The 19,568-nt window shown below is 42.9% G+C and overlaps 1 protein-coding gene across 2 annotated transcripts in view; it reads left to right on the forward strand.

Annotated features, from left to right (window-relative positions):
• cep112 (centrosomal protein 112) overlaps positions 1-19,568 on the forward strand; it is a 136,083-nt gene that overhangs the window by 60,482 nt on the left and 56,033 nt on the right. For both annotated transcript variants that reach the window (XM_049562417.1, XM_049562418.1), the window contains exons 18-20: positions 13-148; positions 2,801-2,908; positions 9,841-10,023. In XM_049562417.1, the coding sequence (XP_049418374.1) occupies positions 13-148; positions 2,801-2,908; positions 9,841-10,023 (427 nt within the window). The remainder of the gene's footprint in view (positions 1-12; positions 149-2,800; positions 2,909-9,840; positions 10,024-19,568) is intronic.

Consider the following 19,568-nt stretch of genomic DNA (forward strand, 5'->3'; position numbering starts at 1 on the left):
TTTTGTGTGAAGGGAGATGGAGAGCCAGCTGGACAGAGCCAGGGAGAGCCAAAGGCAGCAAATCCAGCAGGCAGATATGGCACTGGAGCAGTTCAAGAAACAGGTGGAGCTCAGCTCTGAGAAGACCTACGCTGACATGAAACTCCAGGTCTGATACACTCCTACAACACACATATGTGCGCAAGAACATCACAGCACTACACATTAATTGCACAATGTATGTTAGCTAACACAAAGCGGTATGATTGCACATCTGCTTTCTGTTATATGTTTGCATGCTGTAAATCCAGTCAGTCTTTTATATTCACGCACATTAGTTCATTTTTTGTTTCCTGATGTGTACCAAATACGGATACACTTTTACTCTCTTTCATGTTTGCTCCACCACAGAGGGAGTGAGCTGTTTGACAGGCAGTAACCAAGACAATGCACACACACACACATTTTGTAGCTGCAGAGACACAGCCTGACCACAGATGCAACAGGGCGCCACGCTGGCTGCGCTTGAATTCCTCCGTATGTCTTTCTTTCTTCTCTCCCTCCCACCCCTTCACTTCCATCTCAGCTGCTCCTATACTGAAATATATATATAGTTAAATAAAGTAAAAATAAGAGCGTTGTTGTCCCCAGGCCATTTTCACTCATTTAGTCATCCCAAATGAATGAAATGATTCATAAGCCTGCTCATTAAGCAGGTGCGTGCGTTTCTCTGCCATCGCACGTTGACCTCCCTTCCTCTCAGTGGGCGTGACGTGGGATGCTTGGGTTTCGACGGAGAACGGGTCACTCGCATTAAGCAGCTAGACTAATTAGTACGTCAGGCCGGCCTCACGATCAGCACTCCACACCGCGTGGGCTGCTGCTGCTTATAGGGAGAGTTCTCTAATCAATAACGTACTCAACTTCTGATGCTGTTTTACAACACAGTTTGGCTATAGGCATTTTTTGGGCATATTATGTGTGTGTGTGTGTGTGTGTGTGTGTGTGTGTGTGTGTGTGTGTGGTATTGACGAGGCACCACTTAGTGTGGTCCTGAATGTTTGGAACTTTTGCAAGTTTCAGTCGCTGATTAGTGAAGTTTTTCGGCAAGTTGGTGCAGCGTCCTGTAAGAAAACAAAGAGAGCTTGCATGGGAGTCAAATTCATGCGTGGGTGTTTGTGGGCACAAGAGAAGCCTTCATTCCCCCAGAGTGAATTTAAAATGTTTGTTGTGTTGACGAGATAAATTGTGAAGCTTCCATCCAAACCCTAAAGACGGTAGAGAAGACACCCAAAAAAAGTGAGATGTCCTTTTGAAAAAACGCTGTATTCATGATCCCTTAGGAAAAAAGCACGCTAGCTGAAAAGTGGTAGTGACAGACGGAGAGCTCTCTTGGTTGTTCCTGCTTCTTGAATACAAGGCTCCATTTGTGTTTTTTATTAGGGTAGGAAGTGAGATCTTCTTCTCTCGATGCTTGGAAAATGTCTGTATTGCTTCATTTTCCCCTCCTCTTCTTCCTACTCTTTTCTCCTGTTCTCATCCTCCCATCTCCTGCTCGCTCCTTCTTTTCCCATCGAGCCCCTGGCATCCCAGTCTCCAATCTGACTTTATCCTCAGCCCACATCAAAGCCACAGGAGAGGGGAGCAGTCTCTTCTGCATCCCTGTCATCCTTTCTGCCTCTTCCTCTCTCCCCTCCCAACTTACGCATCACTCCATCACGTTCTCCTGCAAAGGCTTTAATGTCGTAGAAAGTACTTCAAAAGAAGTTTTTTCGCTCTCTCTTCTCGTCCTTCCATCTCTCCTCTCATCATCTTCTCCCTCTCTCTCTGTCTGCAGACAGTGTTATATCTAAATGGATTATCTGTATCACCCTCTTCCTCTCTCTGTCTTTCTCTCATTTTAAAATCAGCATCCCTCTTTTAGACCCGCACTTAAAAGAAAAGAGTCTGCCCTATTTTGGTTCGGAAAAAAAAGCAGCACCACACAGAATCAAATCTCTGTTGCGTGCACAGTTCAAAGCAGGTTTCAGCATTTTAAATGGATTAATCAAAACACATTTAGCATTTCCTGAGCGTTACGCAGCATAGCCCAGATACAGAGGCGTTTCAGTAAATTACATATCCAATTGTTTTGATTATCGTCACCTGAACAGAAAATGTGAAAGCGGTAGGCTGCGTGGAAGTTGAGTTAGGATAAATAGTGGAAATATTGTCAAATCCTTTTTTTCCAGGAAAAAAACCCCACAGTCCTCAAAGAGACAGGAGCTTGTGACTGTCCAACTGCGTCTTTTTCACTCGAGTCCTTGACTTGTTATTTTCTTGCACCTGTGAATGTGTGAATTTGGATGTGAAGCACTGGTATTACATATTTAATGGTAACTGTAATACCATGCTTTGATGAGTAGGTTAATATATTGATGTGCTGTTATGACGATATCATTACGATAAGATCACACGTAATGTGATGAATAAATTTCTTCCCGTTGGCAGTTCATTAATTTCAAATTAAAAGAGAAATGCTACAGCAGCATCACTCTGCTGCAGATGCATGATAGTATTCTGCATGGTTCTGCATGTGTTAGATTTATTGTACCTATACTGTGATTATGCATGCATCAAGTAGAAATGAAAGAATATTGAGCAGAATTTTGAACAAAAATGTATATCCAATCTTCTTAGATATGAAATTTTAAGGCCCATATTATATATGGTTTTCAGCCTAAGTGTTTCACACAAACTTTTTACAGTTTATACATAAATAATTGTCATTGAATGTTGATTTATTTTTAGACCTTTGCTTTTCTTCTTCACATGCCTTCAGATGGAGAAAGTAGAGGAGGACCTGATCCGCTCCAAGTCCCTCAGGGAGAACCAGGCCAAAGAGTTCTCCCAGCAACTTGATGCACTCAGACAGAAATATGAGCAGCAGGTCTGTATCAGTCTGTAACTTTCTGTCCATCTGTCTACAGTGTGTTTGTCTACCTGTATCTGCATGTGTGAATAGTTTCCTTGCTCATCTGATCATGGCTAAGCCAGGGGAAAGAATTCTCCTCTTGCTTCACTCATCATTATCATCATCGTATTGTTATCTTTTCTCTATTGTGGTTGAACACTTGGGCAGCTGGAGCTTGCCAAGGGGACTGACATCCATTTGGAATAGTCTTGTTATTCCTCCCCATCTGTTCCACCTGATTAATTTCTCATGATAAGGGACACGCTTTAGATTAGGCTTGGATTGCGGCTCAATAAATATCTTAAACGTTGCCAATTGAAAGCTAATGCAATCTGCATAGCAGACGCGCGGTCCCCTTATCATCGCATCTCTGACACTCTTCTTCGATTAAGAGTCTAGAAACCATTTTCACGACTCATTGAAATCCAGCTTGCTGATAGGAGGGCATCTCTTATAGAGCATCGGATTCAATTAAACCACAGAAATGGATATTATCAAAGGCAGCAAGTCTCATTGCAGGCAGCAGGGAGCATAATTTATGTTTCTATTACTTACATTTCACATAACCTCACCAGCCTGCCGGTGGGATTTTATCTCTGGCTGTATACTTTAACAATATCATTGAGTATTTTAGCCATAAAAGATGTGTACTTTAGCTTAAAATCTAATCTTTACTCTTCAGGCAGTGTTTAGAGTTATCTTCAGTGGCCTTTTTGTGTTTCTCCCTTTGTGTCACAGTGCTTTCTTTGTGTGCAATTATAGAGGAGTATTGTTCAAACAAGTGTTTTATTCAATAGTGATCTCCCAATTCATACCACAAGGGTGTATAATGTACAAAATATGTCTTCAAATGGCTTCACAATCTGGTGTACTTTTCTATAAAGCAGTGGTTCCCAAATGGTCCAGCCAAAGGGTCCAGATTTCTCCTTAGTCATTAGTTCAAGGTCCACACAGTTTAATACAATCAGCGTCATTCTTACGTTTGGCCATGTCATTTAGCTAGTTTGCTGTTTCTGACAGGTAGCTGCCTGTTCTCTCACTCATTATACAGCAGGAAATGGCACTTCAAAATAAAAGCTCTGTGCCAGAATTTCACTGTACTTCAAAATAGACTTGATTCTTACAACTACAACCCACTTATGGAGCAGGAACCACTGCTATAAAGTATGCTATGTAGGATTGTCGATTACTGTTTGTTAACATGCTCACCAGTGAAGGTAAAAGCCAACCCTAGATTCCTTCTCGTTTACCATTTTGCCTCGCTATATTTGCATTTTTTTCTATGCTGTGTCTCTTAAATGCATGCTGCTTATGGTCTGGCACCTGGTCGCTACCATTTTGCTCAAGTTCATCAGAGCGCTGTGGAGGTACACGCCCATTAACATCCTGAAAATAAGAAGAAAATAGAAAAATACAGGCAAAGGGCAGTATCTCTCTCTTCACACTTCTAGTGGCAGGGATTACTATACATTGCTCAAATAATGTATAGTCAAATAATCAACTGGACTACAACATCAGGCAAAATAATCAGGAATGCTGTTTCAGTCATAATCATGCAGCCCTGCATAGCACCTAACTGCACCATGTAATAAGAGATTCATATATCTCTAGATTGCCATTAAGTAATAATGTAGAAGTGCACTCAGGGAGTGCAGACCTCCGTCAAGGCCAAATGCTCTATCTTGACTCCCACTGGTGAAGGTATAGTATGCAGGATTTTCCTAAGAAACAATGTATTGACTGATCCAAAAGTGGTCCATCTCAATCATCTCTCATGACCCACCAGAGGTGTGTATTGGTGTCTTTATCTGCAGAGACTCTGCCCTCTGCCTGTATTTTTTTTATTTACCTCTTATTTTGCTGTGTTCAGGGCGTTCCTGGAGTCAAAAGGCAAAGCAGATAAAGCGTGTCCCAAAGCAATAAATCTGGGATTGGCTTTTGGTTTTGCTGGGGAACATTAACCCACAGTTCCTGGGTAGTATACCTTTGATGAAAGTTAAAAATAATCCACCCCGTGATTCATATCCTCTTCAAAATTCAATTGGTTCCTTCTTGGCCCGTGCTAAAGTGTTCTACGAAGTTCCATGAAAATCGGGCCAGTAGGTTATTCGCAATCCTGCTGACAAACTAACAAACTGGGCCGACAATATGATGTCCTTGAAGAGGTGATAATACTCAAAATTCTTCAATTATTCCTTTAGATGAAGAAGAATTAAAAGAGCACAGCTCTAACTGGTGTAGCATCTCTATTTCCCATCTGTATCCATACCATGATTGATTTCCAGCCAACAAACTAACACTCAACCTGTCCATTAATAAGCATGTTAACACTCATTTCCAGGCCAGATGGAGTATACACCGCATGTAATTTGCTGTAGATGGTTGCAAGTGGAGGATAGGGCGCCAGTTTTGTTTCCAAGGAGTGGAGAAATGGTTCCTCGTTATTGATTTGCTCCGTGGCTGAACACTTGTGTTTGTAATTATAATGACATTTATGAGGGGAAGTCACACTTTGAAAAGATTCAAATAGTATTTATGATGTATTCAAAAACAAGTTTAAGTGGGGAAAGTGGGAAATGCATCTTTTTAGTTCTTGCTGCGAGCGAATATCGTAATAGAAAGCAGACAATGCCGCTTAAACCGTTAAACAGATTGTATGTATATCCAAAAGCCATTTTCATGCCTTCATAATGATCCAGTAACTGTGAGACATTATCGGTGTCTTGAGTGCCAAACTACAGTGGGTTGCTCTGAGGAATCATAAATTCCTTCTCATGTGAAAAACAGGTAAGTAATCAAAGCGTTGCAGAAAATATTGAAGTGACGATTATCATCTGCTGCTACAGAACGTGGGGGTGCAGTTGACAGTTGAAGCCAGCTACGCAGGGTTAGCAGCACATCAGGAAGGCTTTTGTCTTGAAGATAAAAACATATAAAGACAAAGGGTCTGTCTTTGTCACGGTGCTGATATGAGTGCTGGTGACATTAGCTTCACTTTTAGAAGGAAGGATATTTATCTGTATGCACATGAAGATGTGTGATTATTCATGAGTTACTGTGAGCACAGTCCTTTTATGTTGAGTGTGTACCAGGGCTGGGCTGGAATAAAAATTCTCAAACCGGTTTGATATTAAGCACACCACACCGCACCGGTATCCTGAATTTTACCACTAAGTCTAGCCACACTTGACTCAGCAGCAACTATTGAGTAGAACATAATGAAGCTATGTCCTAATAGTAAACCACATCCACCTACATATTGGAGCGCTCTGTCCACATTGAGTCCATTAAATATGCCCGTCTGTGAGGCATACATCATGTAAACAAACCACATAACCATCAGCTGTGCGCTCGAGACTTGAGAAGTAACCACTTAAGAGATGAGTGAGTACTTGCTATCGTTCTACATTTGTATTTTTCAAATAGAAAACACATGTTTTATTTTTGGTATTTACTGGAAATAACTTACAATATAGGCATCGGCAAGTAGCATATCTTGTTACTAGCGATGATCATTTAGCTTAGCGGAAACATTCAGCTCCCTGACAGTCTCCCTCCAGCCACCTTATTTAGGTTTTTCTAGTGAAATAGGAAGTTATAATGTAGATAACTCTTCATTTCAACTTCTTGAATCAGCCATTTCTTATTTACCTCTGCACTTTCAGAGGGAGTGACAGGAGTTTAAATCTGATGTGTTTGAAAAACACCGGGCAAGTGAGGCCAAACACAGAAGTTCATATGGGTCCTTGAAAAGTCATGAAAAAGTTTTTGAAAGTGTGGCAGCACAGGTTGCTGATGTAGGCTGCTTTTTACTTTGTCAGTACATGTCATAATGACCAATGCTGGTTCAGCCGGTTTGCAAAAAATCCAACTAGTTAAAGCTCGTACACTGGACTGGCCCGGCAAAACCAAAAATCGACTCAACTCTAGTGGGTCCATTTTACATACTGTGTTTTTACAAGCACTGTGTGTGTACTCGTTCACCCATGCCTGCATGTGTGTGTTCATTGTGCCTCCACTCTAGAGAGATTGGTGTCACGAGATTGCAGGGGTCAAGTTCGTCCATTCAGATGCTCATAAAAGAACATTCCCTCAACGCCGGCCTCAATGAGACTTTAAAAGGGGGAACTGTGTATGAAGGAGTTGTTTTGCAGCTGACCCTCCTGGCAGCTGGACGTCATAGTGTCCTGACAGAGCTCTGGCTCTTGACGTTGGAGTGATGTAGTGAGGTCAAATGGCGCGTTTGGAGGCGTGACCTTGGAAGCCAAGGGAAACCACAACAGCCTCATTCTTCAGATGTTAGATTGGGATGGTAGATAATAAAGGAGTCTAGTTTATAGACAAACGAGTGTGTGGACTTGTACGCACAGACAAATATACTCATATGCAGCGCCGCTCACTGGCCATCTTCAGTTCAAACCCCACAGTGAGGAATCAGAGGTTTGTCTCCTCCATCTCTCCTTCCCCTCCCACACCCACCCCAGCCTCCCCTGCTGAGACTAGACAGGGCTTCTGTTCTACTCTCCTCTACACCCTCCTCTTCCCTCCTCCTTCCCAAACATTTCAGATTTTCCCCCCTGGGGCTGAAAGAAGCCCATTACCTCACTGTCCTGTCACAATGCGAGCAATGCACACACACACACACACACACACACAACCATGTCAGGCTCGGCTGGCAGGAGCCGTGCTGTGCAGTAACACCCGACCCACTCTGTATCTGTGGCACCAAGCTGTGCTGTAACCGACTCAGTCTTTCCTCATAAACGCCACGCCGGTCCCTTTAAGAACCGCAGCACCCAGCATCCTCCGCTGCACGCTGGCGCTACGTGATGTCACAACCAGGCTCCTTGCTGGGTCTGCTCTCTGTCATCTCCTCTCCGTCTTTTTCATTTAGCTGTTTTTCTCACAATGGATCTATCTTGCCCCTTTCTTCATCCTCGTTTCACCTCAGATCCCCTCTTTCCTCCAAACCCCCGTGGCCCGAGACTTTTAAACAGGAGCGAACAGTAAGCCACGATGTCCTCCCCCAATTTCTGTTACCGCATGTCCTGCTGTCCTGCTGGGGAGTTCTTGAAGCAATTGCCTGCTTATCAGTCTGTCAGCTGTAACTTCTGCTGCTGTATGAATCTGACTATCCCTGTGGGACAACGTATTCTGGCTGTGGATCTCATTTGTATCTATCTATTATGGAAAGTGAAGGCGGTGCAAATTAGTCTGCCTGTGGAATGCACCGTAGACAACATCAACATCGCCAGTGGCAGCATGTGGAAGATGCTGCCCATATTCTGCATAGTGTCTGTCTAATGGAGCTTCATTGTGTTCTATTATGAACTGGAAAATGAAGTGTGTGAGGTATCTGGAGGGTATGCGCGTGTATGTGTGTGTCTGCCATGGCATTAACTGAGCCACAGAGATAAAATACATTTTTATCCAGCTATAATTCTTCCCATTGCCCTTTTCAGAGGGCATTTAGCAAAGCTCTCTCAAAACCTGAGGGGTAAATTCTTGGCTGCCCAAAATGAAGTGTCTATTGTGGCCTTCCTCGCAGTGCTGGGGACAGAATCCGGCTTCCTGTAGATAGCCCCTCATTCATCACCTGCTCTGAATAGCATGCAACGTCCGAAGATAGGGCCGTGGATAGAGCAGGCACCGGGCATAGAGGCTGTGGATCTCCGCTTCTCTGGCAGGCCAGGTAGGGTGCCGTCAAGCACAATGTGCAGGGGATTAGCTTCAAAGCAGGGAAGCGAATGGGCCCCAGGCCCCTGCTGTCCTTTCAGGGCTCCGGCTGGGGCTGCACGGCGGGATGGTGTGGGGGTCACTGGTCCCCCCGCCATGGGGGAGTGGGAAGGGAACAGAGCCTGGGAAAGGCTTGGGGGCTTGGGCTGGGAGCTCTGCTGCCAAGGCTCACCTCTCAGCAGGTGACTCCACTCACAGCCGTGCCGGGCTACAGACTTGCTTCAGCTGCCAGGATGATTAAGCCCTGAAAAATTGGGGCTTTGTGTCCCATTAGAAGTGTTTCTGTATTTCTCTACTGTATTATGTGTAGCTGGTTGTAACTTCAATGAGACTGAAGTCTACTGTATGTTTATACCGTAGGCAAGCTTTGTTGTTGATTGGTGCATAGAGCTCCTTGCTGTACTCCTTCATTAGCAGCACAAACCCCAATGATAGCAGTATGGTAATTGCTGTTTGAGCACAATCCCATTAATTGTGAAAACATGGAAACTGATCAATTATCTGATCAATCAATGGATGTGAAATCGGTTGAATTAGTCCTGAGAATATAATTACAGGTAAAAGCACTATCCGGAGCTTTAAGCATCTTCTCGGTTCTCCTCAAAGTTTCTGCCGTCCTTGCCTCCCTCTCTCTGAATTTTTTGGTGATTTGGGTTTATAATGATGATCATAGTCATCGCCTAAGCCGATTTTCGCATGCTGTCAGGCGCATAGCATGGGGCATTGGGTAGTTACTGCAGCCAGATGGCTAACCCCTACCAGCTTGCATGCATAGCCCAAACTAGCTGCTCTTTTATATGCCGATGGCAGAATGGGGCGAGGGGGACAGATTTGAAGAGAGAGAGAGGAGTGGGACATTGAGGGCCGGTCTGTACAATTGGCAGGGGAGGTGGGAGGGCGGGGGGAGCAAGCCAGATGTAAACACATCACATCATCGTCCTCTGACAATGTGAGGAAGCGGAGAAACTTTTCTCGCATTTTTTTCCCCACCTACCTACCAATGTCGCCAAACTGATGGGGCACATGGGTGTTCTAGGTGGAGGGAAGGGGTTTAAGGAATTGGACGAAGAAAGGATGAATGGATCGGTGGATGGACAAGTTGTCATGACGACAGGGTTGCTCTGAGTGTGTGTTGGCTGATGAAGTCTCTCTTTGCCTGCTTGTCCAATCAGATGGCTGAGCAGCGCATGCAGCACGAGCAGGAGAGGACGCGGCTACAGCAGCAGCACAGCGCGGAAAAGGACAGCCTGGTCCAAGAGCGCCAGTGGGAGGTGAGCAGCCTGGAGAGGCAGGCCAGGGCCGCCCTGCAACAGCACCAACAGCACACCCAGGAGTGGAGGAAGCGCAATGCCCAGGTAGGGGGTCTCCACTGATCCACGTTTGCACACATACACACACACATGCTGACCCACCGCTCTCCCGTGGACAACCATTTTGTATTTTGCCCATTGACGTTTTCCTGGGGTTTCAAAAGCACAGCGGGTTGAGACACTTTTTTACTTGAAGGGAGACAGATTTTGAAATTGGGTGTGAATCATTTTATAGATGGCTGTGTCTGTAGTACGAGCATACGGTAGAATTTAGATATTGCTATTTGAATAAAAATACAATTTACTTGGGCAAAAACAACGTCGCACGTAAGAAAAAGTTAAAAAAAAAAAAGAATAAACAAAACAAAAAAAAAAATCACGCTGTCCCAACTTCTAACGTTGTTCCAATGTTTTATAAATTATTTTTCTATCGCAGCGGGGTTTTGTGATAGAAGTGTAAGGACTTGAAATCCAGAAACCACAGGTAGCCAGATGAAGGAGAAGAAATCTGTTCCGTTCAGCGCCAAGCTTTTATTCCAAAACTCCGGGTCGAATTTCTCTTTTATTTCCCGCCGTACGGTTGTGGACCAGCGTCAAGCGCCCTGTACTCCCACCGAAGTGTATCTCTGCATGGCATTCTCCTCTCACCGCAGGTAGCCATCTCCCTCCGGAAAACTCTGGTTATTCTCTTATTTCAGCTTTGACGGCCACAATGAGTGTATGACATTTGGGTCTGTATTAATGGACATCCCTGACACTGAGAGGCTATTCTGTCACCATTTAGCCAAACCAGCAGCAGGTCTTCATCTCATACCCCTCGCTCTGTCTTCGCCTCTCTCCAGCCTGGGCTAGCTTGGAGCCCTGTGGGAAGCCGTTTGACAAACCAGCCCCCAACTGGGGATGTGTTTGACTCCTCAGGCTTCCTGATGAAATGGGCATTGTCAGCATGCAGAGAATATTGTGTATTGGCTGTTGGCTGGAGATTAGGCCAGACATATGTTGTATTTGTGGATAAAATGTGCCCACACCAACTGTGGGCGCACTGAAAGACTGGCGACGAAATCGGACTTAGCGTAAACTCATTTAGGTTTTATTTTATCACTAAGTACGATGATTTACGGAAAAGGGGCATTTAAGAGGGCAAGTACATTTACCACCAGAGGAAACAATTGAATTTTTTTTCTTTTAAAAGGTGTGTATTAAAAGTAAAAGCCTATTTTTCTCTGCAAATGCAAGAATGCAACAATATTTAAGACTAAAGAGACTCCCCAAGTTGTTAAACTGTAATAATTTTGTCTTTTAGGTGTTTACAATGAAACTAAAGGGAATGTTCTCGCTCAGGTTCAAAATGGCCCCCTGTTGCTCGCTGAAATGTCAAAATATTCTCTGACACATATTAAGCCAGTCATTTTTAGACAACTAGAAGCCATCTTATACCACTATATCAGTATACTACTATACTGGTTGACTTGTGTCACAGCAGACTAAAATGTATTTCACAAGCTAGAAACTGTATAACATGAGGAACAAGTCGTTTTTCCTCCTTTTTCATCCCCTCTCTTATGTTCCCTTGTCTAATATTTTTGGGAAATGTCTTTCACAGCACCGATGGCACCAGCTAGTGTGTTATTTGGTTTTCTGGAGTTGCCGTCACAACAGGACATTTCTGCTGATAACACGCTGTCCTACTCGTGTCAAAATGACGTGCAGCTTGACAAATCTTAGGATCTCAGGAGGTGGCAGAAAACAAACTTCCCCCAGAGCTCATCTCATATTCTCAGTTCCTGTTTGCTCGTGCAGCATTTTCGAGTCAAGATCAGACGCCTGCCTAATGTCAGATGTTAAAGCGGCAGAAATCAAGATTTTCACTCAGGCCTTGGAAAGATGAAGGACGGGATTGTGAAGTTCGTGAAAGTGGCAGGGATGTGAGCTGGTTTGACTTCCTGTGTGAGCTCTGTTCCATGGATGTGCTGTTAAAATGACAAGAAGCCGACACACCAGCAGCAGACATGTATTAAAGATGAGCTTTTTTTTTTCTTTTTTTTTTTTTAACACGGAGCAAAGTCACTTATTATTAAACACTTTTGCATAACTGAAGTTGTTTACCCCTTGAGAGCTCTGGACTGTCACACCGACAGCAGTGTGGCCTTCACTGGCAGCTTCTCTACACGCCCAATACAGGGCTGTGAAAGTTGTGAAAACATGAAAACATAAAATGCATTTTGTCGATTCATACAAAAAACATAAAGCATACAAAAAGCAAATGCTACAACTTCTTTTTACTTTCATTTCTCTTGTGCCTCTGGGAGACTCAAGCCTTTTCAAACAACACACTCCCACCACATGGGTCAGGCGGACAAAGATATTATCATCAAGTGACATGTCAGTAACAGGCAACCCAAATGCCTGCTGTGGCGATTGAACCCAGGCCTCATTATTTCCGCCTCTCTCCTTCTCGCAGTTTCTCTCAGTCTTCCTGGAATCAGTGCAAGGACAGTTGCAGCTCGGAAGTTGGCTGAGGGAACAGCAAATGTCAGTCGCACACTCATAGGATGAGTAATACCCACTCATCCCCTTGATGTGGTGGGACACTAATAAATAGCATTCCTGACTCTTGCCTTGTGTTGGAGAAGGAAAGCCAATGAGTCGTAGCAGCGATTGGAAGCAAGAGTTTAAAAAAGGCTCACACAGGGACACGTTGTCCTCATCCCACCAGAGTGTGTTATCCAAAAAAATTCTGGCGTTACCCACTATGGAGCCGCTACACATTATTAAGGCTATATGACCCATCTGTTGTGCACATGGGGCTTTTATTTGTCAACATTCACACCTTAAGTTATCTTTCTCTTTTGCTGTTGGTGTCTATAAATGTTACATGCTATGATATCTCTAACGTAAGAGTCAGAATTAAGTCGCTGGATTCAAGGCCTGGCATGTGGTTGGCATCCCACTGACTCACGGGATTAACTCACAATTCCCAGCCTTGTGAACCTGACTGTCCTCCTAAAAGAAAAAACTATCTGTTAAACCGTTGTTTTTTCTTTAAATACCCAAGTATGAAGGGAAGCTTTCATTTGGCCGTCAGTCCAGAATGATGAAATGTCTTGCAGGTGAAACATGTTTTCTTGCAGCCGCTTTGGTGTTGTTCTGTCAGCTGTTCAATGCCCCCCAGAGGATGAAGGAGTTCTGTAGGCTGTTTGGGGAATCCGCAGTACATCCTCTAACACAGCCCAGATCCTCATGTAGTGGCCTTTCTGATTCACCTTTCCTCCTCAGATGAAAATTGTGTCGTGTTTGTTCGCACATCCATCCTTAGTGTGTTTAAAAATATGTTTAACGTGGTATCGCAACGCTATATTTCACACTCAAGTCACATTAGACGAGACGTTTTCCACTTACAATGCCACAATTTTCAACCACAGGACTTTGTCATTATCTTATATCCTCTACAAAACAAAGTATTCCTATAAAAAAAGCATTTGTTGTAATTTATGATAAAATAATTTAACATATTTCACAGTCGTTATTGCTCCTAATTTACTCCACTTTGTGTCTGTGTGGCTTTTCAATTGTTAAACATTAGTAAGAGTTTGACTTCACAAACTAGGACAGGCATTATAAATTAATTTCAGGCCTTATTTTTTTGCAAACAACAGAGTTGTTTGTTCTACGAAAAACCCATCATTCATATTTTTCCCACCAGCTCCTCCTCAAAACTCATTTTATAGGTATTATTTTCCCAATTAATTATGTCTTTTTCTAAAGGAAACGTACGCGCCATCTGGACTTCAAACGGCATGGGAGAGAGCGAGAGCCTTGTGAGGTCTTTCTTCTGGGCCGTGATGGACTAAATAATGATGCTGTCAATTTTTCAAAGCATTTCAATCCCAAGTACGTGATTAAGATGAGTCAAATGAAGAGGGTGATGACAGACCGAGTCAAAGCTAAAAGGATGTCTGATGAGGAGAACAAGGCAGACAGCTAGACCAGTGTGCATCGATTGTCTCACTGTGCTTTGCGTGAATTGTCATTTACCGAATGATTGGTCCCCGAGATCTGGTATCGTCAAGCGGATCCTGTCTTGTTACTCAGTGATTTTCACTGAGCTGGCATGTGATCGTGTTTGTGATTCTTGATGATTTCATCACATCTTCCCATGTACTTCACATCTGAGTATTTATGTTAGAGCCCCTTGTTTTTTCATTCAGGGTGATTGATCATGGGTGAAGTCATCAGTGACTACTGATGCTCTGTGATGTGTTGCATGTTACAGCATATCTTTCAAACCATGAAGCCATTTAGTATGTGCATACATCACGTCTTGGAATTCAGCCAGATGAATTTTTATCTGGCTGACAGCAGTAAAACATTCATTACGACACTCTTACCTACGTTTTCTTTGCTTAGTTCGGTCAAATACCACACACAGATGCATATACGTATATCTGATTCTAAGCATAAATACATTATTTATCTTTTGAGGGAGAAGTTGTCAGGTATAAATTAAACATATATGTACATATACACAGGTACATATACATACTGTTCCTTAAGATTTACTTTCTTACAGTTCAGCCTGGTTGTATTTCCCCTCTTTTCGAGCACCCAGTTTTAAATTCGTGACAGCATTTGTTTCTGTTAAACGGTCAAATTACAGTGGGGTCAGAGGACCAGATAAACAAACAAGTTAAGGTTAAGGAAATGTTTTGTAAACAGAAAATGAAGGGGAAAAATGTGCTAAAGGAATAATCCAGTATTTTGGGGAATATACTCACTCGCTAAGACCCTGAGTGTTAATTAGAATGGATATGCCTCTCTCTTCTCTCTGTATATGCGCAGTAAAGTCCCCTTTCACTCAAAAAGGTGTTTCTCAATGTATATGTCCCTCAAAATGCCTGACTACCTAAAATCTGAGATTCAAATATATGCCAGGCAAGCTAGATTAGGTACGTCACTAATACGAAAGCCAATCACTAACCCTTTACACAGAGACTGCACCATTAGTCTGCTACAAAGTCCCTTTTTCACACTGCCTTCGTTTTTTGTTTTTTTACAGAACCAAACGATACCCCCTCAGTGTGTGATTTTAGCTAGCATACCAGCATGCTGGAAGCAAAAGAGGCGTGGCAGACGTGACATGTAACACAACAGCATCGGCCCGTAGTGTGACATAAACACGTCGGCAGCGCTTTCCAAACGATAATGGCATAAGATGGCAATAACAATCACTTACCAGTGTTAGCTATCTTGATGCGCACTGCTCTTTAATCCGTCAACCTAGCACGCATAGCCAGACCTATCTCCACACCTCACTTTAACGCTGTGCCACTGCTGGAGGAAGTGGAAAGCGAAAACTACTGCAGGCAACAGTGGTATGCGGGGCAGAGGCCAGATCTCGTTGAGTGAGAAAGAGTAGATCTGCCTCCAGCCTCTTTTCAGAGCTTTGTTTTTTTTGTTTTTTTGTTTTTTTTTACTTTTTATGTGGGAAAACCATGTCAAACAAAGTATTAGTCGCTGCAGAGTATTCTTACATACTTTTAAACATGTCAAGAAGAAGACGTTAACTGTGGAGCTAGAGGCAGGAGTTGATTAGCTCAGCTTAGCATAAAGATTAGAAGCAGGGGCGGCACGGTTAACCTGGCTCTGTCCAAAGCTCAAAAATATCCCTACCAGCACTTCTAGTTAACATGCTGAATATTGTTTGTCTAATCCACACACAAACTGAGCTCCATAGTTACCACACAGACATGAGAGTAGTATCAATTTTCTCATCCAACTCAAACTGTGTCTTTAAAATTAAAACTTCTAAAAGTAGAAAAAGTGTAGACATAAGTTAGCCATGCTAATGCAAACTACATTTTCTCACAGCAGTCATTTGAGTTGTCATAGCAGGAAAAGCACAGGTGTCACTACCATAATGAGATTAATTATGGGTCTGCTCCATTTAGGTGTGCCTGTGAGCCATGTCAGTGAGCCAACATGCACAATACCAGGGCACTGGCACTGACATGTCTAGATGGAATACAGCTACTATAAATGTTATTAGTTACACCTGTGTTTGCCAAGTCATAATATCCGCTGTGAGGAAGGTTCTGCCTGTTTATAGTTATGTCACCTTCATGTAATGCTTTTTTTTTTTTTTTTTTCAATGGGAAAACACATCACTTTCCTCTAATGTTATTGCATCTTTAAAGGGGAACACCACCTAAATTTCCAACTTCCAATATCTTACTTTAATGGATAAGGAAAGTTTAATCAATATTTGTGAACATGAGCTACTCTCTCTCAGACCCTAAAACCAGAGAAGTAAGTCTGAGATTTGTGATGTCATTGGTTATAAAGTCTGGAGCTGCTCCACAGACCTGATGTTGTGGTCCCACAGAATGTTTAGTTTCTTTTTTATACACAAATTAGCTTTATTCAATTGTGGTGTTCTTAGTTCTGAGACAGCAAATGTACCCACATACTCAGAACATTCCTACTTCAGCATCATCTGAAATATCTCTCCCAATTCATTGTCTGTGGCACAGTTCCAGGCCCTATACTTGATGACATCACAATTTTGAGTTTAAGCACCCTGGTTATGCCTCCACGCCGGCAACAGCTGTGGCCAGAGGCATTATTTTATGTCTGTTATGATCGTGCCATCTCTGAAACACCTTGAGGCAATTTCTTCAAATTTGGCACAAATGTCCACTTGGACTCAAGGATGAACTGATTAGATTTTGGTGTTCAAAGGTCAAGGTCACTCTGACCTTGCACCTGTCTTATTCTCATGCCAACTTTGAAAAAAAAAATCCTAAACACAAACGTCCACTTGGACTCAAGAATGAACTGATTAGAATTCAGTGGTTGAAGATCGAAGGCCAAGGTCACTGTGACCTCACAAAACATGTTTTGAATTCAAACACTAGTTATAACAAATACAGACAAATAGGTAAAAATAATGACATCACATATCCAAAAGGTCAAAGGTCAACTTCACTGTGATGTCATAATGTCATGCATAATCAGTGTTCTGGCTGTTACTCAACATCTTATCTCAGGAGCACAAGGGGAGACATTTGGTACTGAATTGGTGACACAAATCTTAGGTGCCCACCTTGAAACTGTGCTGATTGTATTGATCCTCTGTGCTACCAGGGGGAAGATATGTGTGAAGCATCCACGTTTTCACAGACATGGATGCAAACTGTAACTGCAACTTGACTGATTCACGAAGACATACAACCGAGAGATGTCTGGTTTTTGGACCATCTTAGACCATAGAAACAGCATGTATGAATTTTGAAAATGGGCGCAGTTCCCCTTTAATATCTAATGGTAATCCACAAACATTGTCCCAGATAAGCATACCAGCAGAATAATGAATCTTTTAAGGTTAATGTAAAAGATGAACTCATTACCCATCTTTCCCTCTTCATTTTCTGATTTATCTGTTTTGTGAGAGATGACTCAGAGGCAGAAAACCATCTTTTATAAACATGTGGATGCTTTTCACCAAAACATAATTGGTAAAAGGGAGGCTTGCATATTATGGAACAGTGATGAGAGGCAGCTCTGTTGTGGTTGTAACCAAACAAAGTTAGAACAACTCTGGTTTTATTACCAGAACATCCCGGGTGTTCAGTCCATAAAAGTTGCTGCCCAACAATTTGTCATAATACAGTTTGCAAGGAGAGTAGCACATGTGTTAAAATGTCATGCCAGCATGTCTATTCCTCAAGGTACGTTAATGAGCAGCTACATTAGCTACATTTAGTGTTTTTAACTTGTGTCTCACAACATTTTAGATATAAAGAGCTACAGTGGCTGATGAAGTCTCACAGCTTCTCATCTACATTTAACTTTGTGTCATTTTCTCTTGATTGAAAGTCTGTTAAACAGCGTTCTGTTCTCCCAGTCTTCTGTCTTCTTGGCTGACACGAGTTGACCCGGTATATTTCATTCGACACTCTCCTATTGTCACCAAGAACTGCTTCATCACAAAGCTCCACATCAGCATGCTAACATGTGCCCTGTTGGAAGCGGCTGTGCTCACATACTTCCAAAGGAGACATGCTCTCTTGGCCTCTTCAGTTTCTGAAGTGTCACTGCCAATGCCTCTGTTCTGGGAGATTATATTTTAACTTATTAAAAGATTTTTTTGGAAGGCAGATCATCCACATTTGTTGAAGAGAGAATTATACATTAAAGACTCTCCGGGGCTCAGATCTAATAGCTGCTTGCCCTTGAAGGCACAAGCGGAACAATGAGACAGCTAATGTTGAGAGACAGGGGAGTGGGACATAGAGATAGAGGATTGCGTGTGTTTGTTTATTTTTTTACCTCATATTCTCTCTTAATGTGCTGCATGCCATTGTATGTGTGTGACAGCTAGACCATGTGTGGCTGTTTGTCTGTGTATGTATGTGTGTGCCAGTGTTGGAGGGAGGATAACACAGAGCCACAGCATCTGCCTGTTTTTGTGACACTCCTTTGAAGTCTCTTTGATTCTCCCCAGTGCCCGCTAAAAAAGACTTCAGACACTTTCTGTCTGATTGCCTTAACATGGCGTTGTCCTGGGATGCCCAGGCTTTTGAGGGGAGGGAGGAGGGGTGCAGAAGGCACGGCACATAGTGTGAACCAAAGTAAGAAATAAACCAAGTAAACCAAGGAGAGTAATGAGGATGTGCAATAGCTGGGGAATATGTGCAATATAGGTAAGGTAGTGTGAAACACCGCAACTGCAGTGCATCTTAGAGACACCTACACCTCACTACAATGCTTTTTTACTCATTGCTTGTTGTAAAATGTAGGGAATGATTATATTATATGATAAATCTAATATGTGTGGTTAATATGTTCTATAAATTGTCTAACTGAAGACTTGTGATACAGTCTTAGAAATTAAGGTGCAAACTAGAACCATATAGGATTCTCCAGCTTGTTCCTAAAGGTGAACCCTTTCTGGTTCCTGGTAGTACCTTCTATAAAGGTTCCACCTTAAATCCTTTCAAAGGGTTCTACATAGAACCTAACATGAGGGGTAATAACCAGAACCATCTGTGAAAGGTTTAACCCAGAACCTCCTGTGATGTGTTTTGCAGAGAATCCTTCAATGGTGTAGTGGTTTCACCTTGAATCCTATGTGGGGGTTAAAGCTAGAACCTATCCACCTTTTAAAGGGTGCTAGCAAGAACTCAGAGGGTTCTTCCGAGAACCCCTTTATATTCCAATGGTTTTATCAAGAACCTACCCAGGAGATACTACTAAAACCCTTTTATATTAACTAATCATGGTTTTAGTTTACCAGGTTACTCTGGGGCCCATAGAGACAGAGCGCAACGCATCATAATCTGAACGCCACACCCCCAAAGGGGAAATGAGGCCTGCTTTCCCCTTCGCTTCTTCACTCTTTCGCTGTTATTCTGCCTCCGCAGCCACGCCTTCAAGTCTCCACGACTGAATTGCTAGCCAGCTAGCTAGCTAGCAATTCATTCAATTCAATTCAATTCATTCAATTCAACTGGGACTACTCAGCAGGCTGGAAACGGAGGGGGAAAGTGTGAGGGGAAAGCGGGCCTCGTTTCCCCTTTGGGGGCGTGGCT

The sequence above is a fragment of the Epinephelus fuscoguttatus genome, linkage group LG19 (genome assembly GCF_011397635.1).
Source record: "Epinephelus fuscoguttatus linkage group LG19, E.fuscoguttatus.final_Chr_v1".
Classification (NCBI taxonomy): Eukaryota; Metazoa; Chordata; class Actinopteri; order Perciformes; family Serranidae; genus Epinephelus; species Epinephelus fuscoguttatus.